A 13,220-nucleotide genomic window follows, 5' to 3' on the forward strand; every position below is an offset into this window, starting at 1 on the left:
AAAACATTTCAACAACAACAAAAAAACAACTAAAATAAAGTATTTCTTATACTGCATAAATCATGTGCACAATCTGCTTTGTAATTAAGATTTTGTTGTATCCTATTCATTCTGGAATTGGTGCCACTGCAAATGGAGGCAAGAAAATCCACACTTTTTAACAAGCCCTTCAATTAAGAGAAACATCTCTGTACCACACAAAACAGTCAGACGCAGAGATTCGAAAAAAGACGTCTCCATTGGTTAAACTAATAAAAGCTACTGTTGCCCAAGGCATTTTAAGAATTTAGATGTGTTTATGTAATTATACTGCAAGGCTCTCAGGCATTTCTCAAATTTTACAGCTTCTACAGGGACCTCCTCACACATCCCAAAAGCTTCCTCAGTAACTAATTGCACTAGGGTTCATAATTAAAGGTTTGCACAGACCAGTTTAAAACGAAGCTATTCAACCCTGGTTTGGGAAGATTTCTCAAGTCAAAATAGGCAAAAATGGTTACCAACTCCCTAAGGGCCATTGCAACATCTTTCCACCTCAACATGCTTCTCTTGATGAAGGAAGCTTTACGGATCACTTCAAACCATCGCAACGCATCCATTCCCGAGGCTAAGCCTCGAGCGCGTTTCTTCATCCTTGTCATTGACAGCGTGCTTTCCACGAGTGTCGTAATCTCCGAGACATCCCTCAGAGCAAAGCTGGGATCCGCCTCAAAGGAGGCCCCAAACCGCCGCCGCCCGTAACGTCCCGCCGGGCGGGCTTCCACGTCCCACTGTCCACGGCGCTTTGTTGTCTGACGGGCTCTGATCCCCCTCGCCGACCCGAGGCGCGGATCAAAGCCGGCCCGCGAGGAGGCGTCGGGTCAGGCGCGGGTTGCTTGGAGGGAGCGGAGTTTATGAACGACCCAAACCCGTTCCGCACAGCCGAGAAACCCTCGCCTGGGGAGGGCCGCGGCGCGCGGGGGGAGCCCGCTACACCTCCGTTGCCGTGGGAATGAAAACGGAGTATGAGCACATGTTGGAGACAGAAACCCCCTCAACCTACCCACCCCACTCACCCAAAGCTACAGTACATAGCTACATTGACATTTGGCTGTCACTTTGACTGTCATGCCAATAACAGAATAGTACACAGGTCAAGATGTGATGTCATTTATTTCCAAGGCAGAGGAAGCAGCCATTTTAGGAATGGGGCTCTGGTGAAACTTGCATTATAAGTTATAGAGCTTGAGCTGCTTGAGAAGGGTGTACAGTTTCACATCCACCATTACTCTTGCTATTGGTGTGTTTTATGACTTATTCACACATGCTCATCCTCAGGGTGCAGGAGTGTTTGTGACCTGCAAAGTCCCACCAACAAAAAATACAACTAGACTATACAGAAAAGGAAAACAAAGCAATCAGTCATGTTTCTCCACAGGCCCAACTGAAAATGAACCCTACTGAACACCCAACAAAAAAACTGGGCACACCATCCATATCCAATTTGTCTGCAGATATCAAACTCTCCAAGACTATGAAAGACATGGGTAATTTGTGACCATTACAGGTCTGGTAAGATGCCGATAAAAGATGCCTTTTCTGTCCGTGCCAGTGGCTCCAAGCTGTACTCATGGCGACTATCTGGAGCCTCACTGACGGAGACTCTTAGCTTCATACCTGCTTGTCACTGGGAGATTTTTCAATCTTCAGCAGTGAGGAGGCAGATGTGGGCATGAAAGGGGCAGTGTGTGCTCCAGGGAGACATTGCAGCAGGTGTCCATGACCCTGTAGCACCAATGACATTACCGGCTAATTGGGGTTCCACACGCTGCGATCATGAAACCAACTGTAACCTACTTTTACATGTCAACAAATAACACTATGACATGGCCATCATAATATGATTAAAAGCCACTGGAGGACAAAATAACTATGGAAATTTAAATTTGCATTGCATCCCTTTCACCTCAAAAATATATTGCAAAACAATATGAATGCACCATAAATTTGTTATTTAGCTATATACAGGACTGGCAAAGAACACACATTGTTTACAAGCTCAGCGTCTGACGGCAGTATATTTCATTGCTCCTTTTTTGTATCAATGGGGAATATTTATCTGCTTGACCTTTTCATTGAAGACAACCGCAACCTGTAATCTTCATTATTATCTTGTGGCAGAACCCAAAGAGTCACAGCTGATATCAGCATCTATATGTTGTCATTGGCAAGGTCAGGCATTGCTTTTTCCGCCACACTGCACACACCACAATAAAATCAAGCCACCCTGTTTAGATAGCTTCAACAGAATGTGCTTCCTGAAGTAACGCCAGCAACATATGAAAATACGATTGTTCAGAAATACAGAATGCATATTGGTCATTATTTGCCCATTAACTTTCATCCAAGTTTCAGATCTTTATGGGCAATTTCCATTATGAAATCAGGATATGACCACCGGTTTCAAACAGACCCAAGCTACTGACCCCTGTGAAAAAATGACTCCCTAGCTATGTTCAAATTTGGCTTACATTAACAAAACAAAAAATAAACAGATGCACTCTACAAATAATTTATATGCTTTCTATTTTCTAACAGTGTAGATGTCTCATTTTTGGAAGCTGTTTTCAAAGCCTGCCAAGTCAGTGATGTTCAGGTCTTCTATTGGCCTTTGGGTTTTTGTGGTGAGGCATCTAAGGCCCTGTCCCAGAGGATGGGGGTTGGGGGGTGAGCAGGACCTGTAGGGGGGACCTGCTAGAGCAATCTGGTGTCTGCAGCAGCAGGTGTGTGTCTGAGCGTCCACTGGGCAGAGGAGCACGCAGATTTAGAGAAGGAAGCCAGTGTCAGACGGGGGAGATGGATTCCTCCTAAGGGATCCGATAAATAAGGAAAAAATATCTTTGAAAAAGGAAACGCAGCTGTTTCCAAAAGAGAAGTCAAAATATTGGTGGTGAGCATTCCAGACTTGCGAGGTAGAGGGACAGTCTCTCCCACTTTCTCTCATTTTCGGGTCTCAGGATAGGCCATGACAGGCTGCAATAAAACACTGCAGGTGCTACGATGCCATCGACAGATTAAGACAGGTCTATCTTTCTGTCAGCATCAGGGGTTTTAACAGTTCCACGCGCAAGCTTTGATTTTAAACATATGTCTATCATTAACAGACATTATGAAATCTGGAATTGAGGCTGACAGCAAATGTATCAATTTAAAAAAAACAACCCAAACACAGATCATCATTAAATATTAAATGGAAGGTAACTGATGGAACGCAGTAGACAAACTATCGGGTTCCGGCTCGGCTTCCTGGTGTCCGTGTGCGTGTTAGCGTCCGTTCTTCCCACAGAAGATAAGCGCGTGTAAACAAAGCAGAGTGTTTACGGTCCGAGAGAGGGTCACGTAGCGTGTGGAACAGAGACAGAGCGTCAGGCTGCGGAATGCGAGGAGGCCAGAGCGGCTCGGCTCGCCCGCCGCCATAACCCTCCATCTCAGCGCTCATCTCCTCGTGTTTTCTCGCGCAGTATCGTGTTTGGAGAGCCACCCCCTCCGCCGTCCCAGCGCTCATAAATTTGTCAGCGCAGGCCCGTAAAGCGGGCTCCCCGGTTCCACGGCGCTGGGCGTGCTGGTTGTGAGAAAAGGCTTGTTTTTTCAGGCACGTCCCCCTGCTCCGGGGAACGGGCTTGAGAAAACGGGCCTGCGGGGGTCCAGCGGTCCCACGGTGCGTCTGCCGCGGGGGGGCGGCCGCACGCGGGTTACGACCCCATCTTTTATCTGCAGAGGCACGGACATCACTCCACGAGCCTTTCCTTCTCCGCGCCTTGGTGTTTATTTTTCAGTCTTTGAGACACTCTTTATGCACCCAGCGCCCCCTTCTTCACTCAGTGGAGATACATCTCAACCTCTGAGGTGCTGGCTAGTGCTGTGACGTGGCTATGTCCCAGGTGGTCGTGAAACTTAGCTGTAACACTTTTCTGGCGTTTACAGCAATCTAAACATAATCACTACAAGTGAATGCCTTCTTTATGTGAGATGTCCTTGTAAGTACTCAACATTTTGGTGACCAAATGACCAGACCACAGCAGGTCAACATCATATTTAATCCTTTAAGGTGTAAGATTAGAGTTTTCCTATTTGAATCACTGCTGGCAATTGAAAGCAATGGAGTTCTAGAACACAGACATGGAATTTTTCAACTACTCTTGAAAGGGTTCATTCAAATATGGTTCCATCCAGCCATCCCTTATGTGTCCAGTTTGCTGCATCTGCATCATGTGAAGAGAAGTTTTGTTGTGAAATGAAGGCCCCTCAGAAGCGCACGGCGTCACCCCTGGGGGGCCAGGCAAGGTCTGGGCGCGCGCCCGCAGCCGGTAGGCCCCCCGGCCCGGCAGACGGCAGAGCGTGCCGATCTCAGGGGCAAACCCAGCTGCTTCGCATCAACCCACCCAGGACGTGTTGACTCAAGACACACAACACCTATGGCACTGGGACGCCATAACTCTTCAGAGGGGAGGCTGTAAAAGCGAAGGGCCGAGCCGGGGGGGCAGAGAGGGGAAGAGAGAGCTCATGCTCCTATCCTCCCCTTTTCTGGTGGGAAAGTAGGTGAGTAAGCACACCCTCCACAAACGAGCTCACAGTTCATGTGACCGTGTCCTAGTGGTCACATTTATTTCCCCTTTCACCACTTCTGAGGGAGTCCATCATGGGAAGTACAGGGGGATGGGAAGAACAGATGGGTATAGAACAGGGCTGCCCAACCCGGTTCCTGGTGATCTACGTCCTGTAGGCTTTCACTCCAACCCCAATGCGGCACATTCAGTTATTGTCACCATCATTGTCTATTATTGCGTATATTTTTGTCATTTGTTGCAAGTGACTGAACAAGCATAACTTGCATCAATTCAAATTACATAATTTTTATAAACTATAATCATTTGAAATAATAATCATCCTCATAATCCTCATTATACACATAGAATTCAACAATGATGATATATTTACCCACATTTAGTTATGATTTGTGTTTGGCTGTATTTATATGGCCTTTCTTAATAAGGAAACACAGTAAGACACACTTCCTGACTTGCTTTCATCGCAGCAGTGGTGTGAACGCAGAGTTTAGCTTTACTTCATGAGACACGTTCCTGAGCGGCACCCTAAAGCTCTGTCAGCGCAGAGCACTGAGGTGAGAATAATGCAGGGTATTTTCCTCTCTGGGGGCTTGCTAAATGCTACGCTGAACTGGGTAAACCCGAGCGCCTGGACGCTCTGCCTGTCTGCAGTGCAGCTAGCCCCGCAGGCCTGGGTGATGTGGCAGCACCCCTCCTAGTCTCCCCTCGCACAGCGAGCGCAGCCCGGTCCGTTTCGGGGAATCGGGCTCCTGACCGGCGGTGTGGCCCCTCTGTTCCCCTGACTGACTGCAGCGGACTGCGAGGAGCACGTGCGGCCCTGGGGACCGCTCCCCTCTCCCGTCTCTGAAGCTTTCTGCCCACACAGAGGGAGGGACAGCTGAGGACACACAGCAGCCCAGCAACAGGCCGATGACAAGACACGCCCAAAGCAGGTACAACAATCTACAGCAGACAAGGGCAAAGTTTTCACTGTGTGTAGCATTCAATTATATTTACCACAAGTTTACAGACCATAGCGCCCCCCCCCTCCTTCACTAGGGCCTGGGACAGCGTACCTGGTTTCCCTCCTCAACAACAGCCGTGCCCGAGGTCATCATAGCACCACCAGCCACCAATCAGAGGCTTCCGTGCCGAGCGCTCGTGCAAACACTGCAGCATGCCTACACAGGAGACGATATGTGCAAACGGCGTGTACTCAGGTGTTCCGTTGGCGTTATCAGCGCTCCTCTGCGGATCGTTAACTGTCGGGAGAGTGCCGCGTCCTCCCGTTATCTCCTGCCCTCGCCTCACCTGATCTCACAGCGTCTCTGAAGAGGGAGAGCGTTCGCTGCTCCGAGAGACCGAGACAGCGGCACACGAGATCGGAATCCTTGCGACCTCGGCTTCACACTCCCGGCTCCGACACCTTTATCTCGTCAGGAGGGACGCGTACGGCACGAAAAGGAACGATAGCATCAGAGTTTCACAAGCAAGCTCTGATAGCTGAGATACGCCCCCCTGATTGAGCACTATCAAAAACACAGTGTAGCAAGAGCGATGAGCACGCGCACAGAAATACACAGGGACACTCGGGTTTTCTCCGTTAACTCGCAGTACTGCCCCACAGCTCTAAGAATTAGGGGAGAAGAGAGGGCCAGATTCACTCAATGAGGTTAAAATAATAAATAAACATCATAATTGTAGTGGCACAAATGTTAAAAAGATCAAGTGTGTAATGGGTTCACAAGGCTGCTCAAACTATACAGACAGGTACAACAAGGTTTAGCGCTCCAGGGACACACAAATGATTCCACGTATTGAGTTACGGCATTAAAAAACACTTCAGCTTTTCGTAAGTTACTAGTTATCAAGCTATGTGGCAAAAAAACCAGCTGCTCCAATTATACAAACAGTTGTCCTGATGTATTGAACATCTCTGCATCGCATATGAGTTTTCCATACAAAGCTCTCTTAAAGTGACAGACACCACAACTTGGCTACATTTTTTTAAATTACACTCACACACGTTTTTCTTTTCCTGTCTTCATCTGTGTTGCTGAGTCACAGTATGAAAAGGTTCTTTCATTCTGCAACGTGCACAAGCACTTCTTAGATGCCTCTCTCATAATTCCATAAAGCCTAACGCGAAAAAGGAACAACTGCACACAGCACCCACTGCATCAAACAATTAACTCCTTGATCAAAGCCAATTAATTATTTGCTCAACTTTGGAACACATTCTGGTGCGAATAAATGGCGCCTTAAACATAGACATAGTACTTGGAAATCCTTCTGTGTATTTAAAAAAAAAACACTAAGATTCAGAATAATCTGGGATTTTCCAAACCCAGCTAATCTTCTGAAACACTCCTTTCCACGCCCGGTCACCTTTTAAGTATTACAGAGGTGCTTGCTGAGCATAAATCCTCCACATGGGGAGCAGTGCATCACTTAAGTGGGGTAGTGACACCTGACTGGTTATGGTGCAGTGAGGTATGGAAAAAAAACAGGTAGACTGGGACAGAGGAGGTGGCCCCTTGTCAATTGACATCCAAATTAATCACGGATGAAGTGATCTCACAGGGTGAGAGAAAGCATGCTGATCCTTAACTAAACACCAGGATTCACTGCAAAACTCAAATGCCCATTTACTTTGCAGAAGTACATCTACTGCATGAGAACCAAACAGCTGGAGAACTCTTTCATCTACAGAGACAAAGACAGAGCTGGGAAAACATGTTTCTGTCTGCAAGTGACATTGGAACAGGCTGGGATTCAATCAACATTAGATATTAACTTTGACTAACAATTAGCCTAAAAGCAAGAATCTTCACAAACGCAGTTCAGCAAGATCAGCAAGCACTAAAACTAACTAGCCAAACTGAGTTTACGAAAAAGCATAACTCACAGTTACACAATCACAGCTACAGTACCGCCAAACCTCATCAAGGAATTCCTTCAAATAGCTACTACCATTCATCCTGTCTCAGCCAATTTAACAGTGCGATCTAACTGACCAAAGAAGATGATTTGTCAAACTGCTTAACTCCAAACTTTGCAAGCGAGCTATGTGAGAGTGATATTAATTATTTACATTTTCATTGAGTTAATATGAATGCAATGAAAGTTAATAAAGAGAGCACCTAAGCCATACACGCTTGCACAAGCAATTACAATATACCACCAAGGAAGGGAATCTTTCAGTGACATCACTGCCAAATATTTTGCAGCTAAGCTCACATGCACTGCCACGGCGCACACATTAGTACATCAGACTGCAGTGATGGGACATTTATTGCAGCGTGCCACTTAAGACCACAGAAACAGGGCAAGTTTGGGCATGTTGAATGTCTGAGAATGACTCACATTCAGCATTGCATCTGTTCACCATACCACCACCAGGGCACCCTCCATACTGCCCAAGGCTGGGAAGGGCATGCTGTTTTTATATCCAAAACAAAAGGAAGGATATTTCCGGAAACACAGTCCACAAGTATTTTTGGAATGAGTAAATGGCGCATCCACATCAATGACATTATAATGACCATAAGACTCAGACAGTAACACACTATGAATTAGTAACAGGCAGTTACCTCTGTGGAGCACTAGACAAAGTATAAGCAAAAAAGGATGTCTGGACACATAAAATAGTAATAGAAAAATAGAAATACTTCCAAATAAAAATACCATTGTTTGCGGGTCTAGGTGAGAATTTATCTGCAACCATTTATCCATCCCTCTGTGCCCTGAAAATGTCCCTATATGTCACTCTATATCACTCTGAGGACATGGACATTGCCCTGCAAATGTCCCTCTATGCCATTCTATATTTCTCTTAGGACAGGGACAGTGCCCTGAAAATGTCCCTCTATGTCACACACAGGACATGGACAGTGCCCTGCAAATGTCCCTCTAAATCACTCTATGTCACTCTGAGGACATGGACAGAGCCCTGCAAATGTCCCTATATGTCACTCTATTGTATATCACTTTGAGGACAGGGACAGAACCCTGCAAATGTCCCCCTATGTCACTCTATATCACTCTGAAGATATGAACAGTACCCTGCAAATGTCCCTCTGTGTCACTCCATAACACTCTTAGGACAGGGACAGAGGCCAGCAAATGTCCCTCTATGCCACTCTGCAGACCTCAATGGCGTTCTTCAAATGTGCCAGTTATTCTGTCATCCTCAGACGTGTTCAAAAAAAGAGGCAACAGCCAACATCGCTAATAATAATTCTCGGCCCACCTGGGCACAGTGCAAGATGATTCAAAGTCAGTCCTTCACATGCAGACACAAACAGAAGTCAGCCTGTGTGGTATTAGCAAAGCAGATGGAGCCTTTTGGCCTGTATGACATTAATTACAATCACATTCAAGGAACTCTGTGTCTCCAAAGTGGTCAGCACTCTGTGTACTGTTAGGGAGATGGCAACATACTCCCTGGGCACCCTGAATTGGAAAGAAATGTGAAATATTGTAAAGGACGTGATTTAAAAAAGCAGACACACAGACATGCAGCAGCAACTGACTCATCCTTAATGATAAATACATACACACCCACCAGCTTGAAAATGGGACAGCATCCTCATACAGTAGTCATTAAAGTAGCTGTATATTTACATAAGAACAGCCCATGTTTCCTCTGTTTGATTTTCCAATGTTACCCTTCTGTGCTGCAGCTTACCAAATAAAAAAACTCTGGAGGGCCATAAATTAAGACAGTTTTACTGGGTAGTTTGTTTCATTCATTTGATTACATCACATCACAAGAGTCACTGCGTGGTTAGGCTAAGGTTCAGATTCCCTTCAAAGTTCCACAAGTTTCAATTCCTCTAGAGACACACCACTGCGCTCTCGACCTGAGCAATGTGAAACAGCCAGTGAGTGACATCCATAAAGCTCAGTAACTCTGACCTGGCTATGCCTGGCACCAATTCTGTTTATCTTCATACAGTCTGTTTATATTGTTTCTGTAAACACTTGCACTGTAAATGGAAGGGATAGTCCTGCCCTTTCATGTTTGACCTTTATGATTAAAGTGTCCCGTTAAAGCTTGTGGTGTAATTATAGAAATGTAGCAAAAACAACACAAACAATGACCAAGACTTTATACACACAAACCATAGTTGTTATCAGTAAATGCCGATAATAGATTTAACCCTTTAAGGTGTAAGATCACAAATATGTAATTAGAATGTTTCTAACTGACCATTCTAATGCTGATGTAACCACCACTACAGGCAATTGAAAGCAATGGAGTTCTAGAACAATGACTTAGAATTTTGGGGGGCGAAACATTCTAAAAAAACCTTCTCTTCAAAGAGCTGGAAAGACAACAAGCTTGCACCCTATTATTTAGTCTACATACTTTGCTGTGGATGTTTCAAATTTTCTCTGTTAAAACATAAATCATCCAGTTGATTGCAAAATATTCTGCTTCCTGCGTTAGGCACCAATTAACCACTTCTATTATGAGTGGGATGACAGAAGATACCACCCTGATAATATTTGCAGTATTCTGATTTAACACAATTGCCATTCGCCGTCCCAACAAAATCGTCCCACCAAAAAGCCCCACCAAGTCATTGCTAATTTCCTGGGGAATAGCACTCATTTGGCACTGGTGTTGCTGGGTGTATGGTGGCACAATCATCAACTCCATCCATTCCTCTGTTTGTTGGAATGCAACGGTATATTGGCAAATAAGCACCTGTACTCATCTGCTTAACTCCCCCTAGACCTTTTGCTTTACTTTTCTTTGCCAGGAGTGTCCACAATAAAAACTGCGGTTGTGGATGCCAGTTTTACGCGGTTACTGCGCGCACGCTCGACGCTCAATTTTATATTCTGAACAGTCAAGGCTTTATTTGTGTTCATGATTAAAAATTCTATGTAAGATAAGTAAATACATTGCCAGTTCACGAATGCATTTCATGAATACATTTCTTTCGGAGTGTGAATCCAAATTGTATTTATTTTCTTGTTTAAAATAATTACATTTAAATTCGATTAAAATGAATATGCTGCTTTCCGCTAAACTTACCGTGCTGCCCGTTAACTTCCAGAAATCTCAAGACAATAAATATAAATTATCTCACTGGGAACTATTAATTATTTTACCTGTCCACATGGGAAGCGTTTCAACAGCAAGATACCAATTCTAACCACGTGTCCATTTCAGTGCATACACCAGGATTAAGAAAATTGAATTATGCTTACCTAAATTAACAAAGCTCATCACCATATCGGCGTCGTTCAAGAAGGTACTGTCCTGGAACGTGGCCAAAGGAGGTCCTTGAGTGGTGAACATAGATTTATACTGGTCCAAAATCCCCTCCATATCTGTTTTCTCTTCATTTGATATGGTATTGTAAAGATCAAGCATGAAGAGGGGTGCCGAGTTGTACTTGCCATGTGATAGATGCGGTCGGGGTCTGTGTGGCAGCCCGAGTATAGAGAGAATTTCTTTTTGCATCTCTCTTTTCTCGTGAGTCCGCAACCGCCGGTGAACAAAGTTTGGATGGATATCGTTATTTCCATCAAATAAATAATTGCTGCCGACAATAAGCATAATACAATATGTGCTCCACCACAACCCCCCAAAAGTAAAAGAGTAGCTTATCATGGTATGCCCAGATTGCAGTTTTAGGGTAGTGGGTTTTATAGAACTGTCTTTATTTGATGCGTCTTATTATGGTATGAGAATCTTCTCTGACGCGCTATTTTTTGGCGAGGTGCTCCCCAGTCTTTGGAAGAATAACAAATATGCAATATCCTTCACGCCATATGAAATATCTATTATCCAACGCGAAAGGTGTTGATGAGTTGTCCCAGGACTCCGACGCTCCGATATATCTCCATTAAGTCCGGAGCAGGGCTTTCTGCTTCGTACAGCAAAAAGGTGAGTTTTCAAGTTTGGAAGTCCGAATGCTCTTACTTTTTAGACCGGGTCAAATATCTGTGTTGTAAAGGACTAACAAAAGCAATCCATCTGAAGTAAACATTTTAAATTATTGTTTCCGTGTAACAAAATTCATATAACTATGAAACATGTCCAAGCTGGTTGGCTACCGTCCTCAGCGACTTTTACAGTTCATCCATAGTGACTTCAGTAGTCCACTGACTGCCTCGAGCGACTAAATAAAGTGGCATTAGCAGGTAGCTAGTAAAGCGCGTGTTGTCACGTTGAGCCCGCCCAGTCTCTGTTAACATAGGAGGAGCTTTCGGGGAAATTTCAGTTATCACAGAGTGCTCAGTTGAGTTCATCATTTCAAAAACCATTTTTGCTGTAGCCTAAGATATTAGGAGTTTTTTTAATGCGTTCACTTTCATTATGTGCCCATGTTCAGGCAGTTCTAAAGTATTGCTCTTAAATTGTGTAAATTTCCATTGAGGGCGAGGCGAATGAGAAAACTCAATTGTGTACTGGAATCAACTTGCATATATATTGCACATTAGCATAGCAGAAACCCAGCTTTAAGTCAGAATGAACATTATTTTTGTACTAAAATGTCACTGCCCGGCAGTTCCTACAGAACTCCCACCTCCGATGCAGAAATGTAGCATTCCGCACTGCTGAAAGGATTACATTTCTGACCAGGCACGACCCCTTACGACGACAATGAGAACAGCAACAGAAAGTAAGATTTGAATACGACAAACATTTAATTCACAATTAAAATTTCACTCCTCGTGTTTTTGGAACTGACATCATTAACCTGTGAGGGAAGTTTTAAAACTACCACATCGGTCTCGCAGTATAGATGTGACCTAGTCCAGAACAGGGAATTAAAAACCCATTCTACACTGTGTTTGTGGGGGGGAGGGGGGATTTACTTGTGTTGACTGAACACAAGTAAACACACCACAACTAAATGCCTTAGAAGTTTTCTTTAAGTTGCAGACTTTCATTGCATTCTCGACCAGAAGACAACGCCTTAATCATTAGGCCAGAGGTCAAAAGTTCTTTCTTGCCCATCAATACACATGCGGTTGTAAGATTCTATGCTATCCACCACATGGATGGGAATAATCCATTTCTACTTTCCACAAGCCTGTTGACTCAGACTGTTTGGCTGTTAGTGCCAACATTAGTTTAATCTGAGTGGTCAAAAAGAATTCACAATAACACCTTCCTATGATTGCAAGTGCATGGGCTGGTATGGTATTAATCCAGAGAGAAAATAATTTGCTATGAATTATAATTGGCCTGCTGGTTGGGATTTTTGCCCTGTCCTTTGCTTTCAGGTGATGTCACAAACAGGTGTTTTGAGATCACAGAAGAAAAAAAAAAGGTTATCAGCTCAAAGGAGTCTGTGCTAACAGTGTTGTGGGGAACACGCGGGTGGGAATTCAGCGCTGGGGCTGAAGTCTCAGTGGTTGGCATGCGTAAGATCAGGTGCAGGACCTTTGAGCTCTGCGCGTTTGGTGCGGGGGCTGCCATTGTTGCGTTCAGCCTTTGAGAAGGAACAGAGAGCGCACCAGCCCCCCTGGGAATCCGCTGTTATGTCTGCAGCGTCTCAGATCCTCAGATAGGCAGGGCGCTCTTATCATTCTTCAGGTAATCTTATCGCTCAGGAGCAAAGCCCGCAGCATCAAAGCTACAGACGCAATCCCCCTCTCCTTGGC

At 44.8% G+C, this 13,220-nt stretch overlaps 1 protein-coding gene across 1 annotated transcript in view; it reads right to left on the reverse strand.

Moving 5' to 3' along the window:
• bmp6 (bone morphogenetic protein 6) overlaps positions 1 to 11,748 on the reverse strand; it is a 29,664-nt gene extending 17,916 nt beyond the window's left edge. Inside the window, exon 1 of the mRNA XM_064331217.1 lies at positions 10,812 to 11,748. Coding sequence (XP_064187287.1) covers positions 10,812 to 11,217 — 406 coding nt within the window. The 5' untranslated portion in view covers positions 11,218 to 11,748. The remainder of the gene's footprint in view (positions 1 to 10,811) is intronic.
• Between the last annotated feature and the right edge of the window lie 1,472 nt (positions 11,749 to 13,220).

Source organism: Anguilla rostrata, chromosome 4, assembly GCF_018555375.3.
Source record: "Anguilla rostrata isolate EN2019 chromosome 4, ASM1855537v3, whole genome shotgun sequence".
Taxonomy (NCBI): Eukaryota; Metazoa; Chordata; class Actinopteri; order Anguilliformes; family Anguillidae; genus Anguilla; species Anguilla rostrata.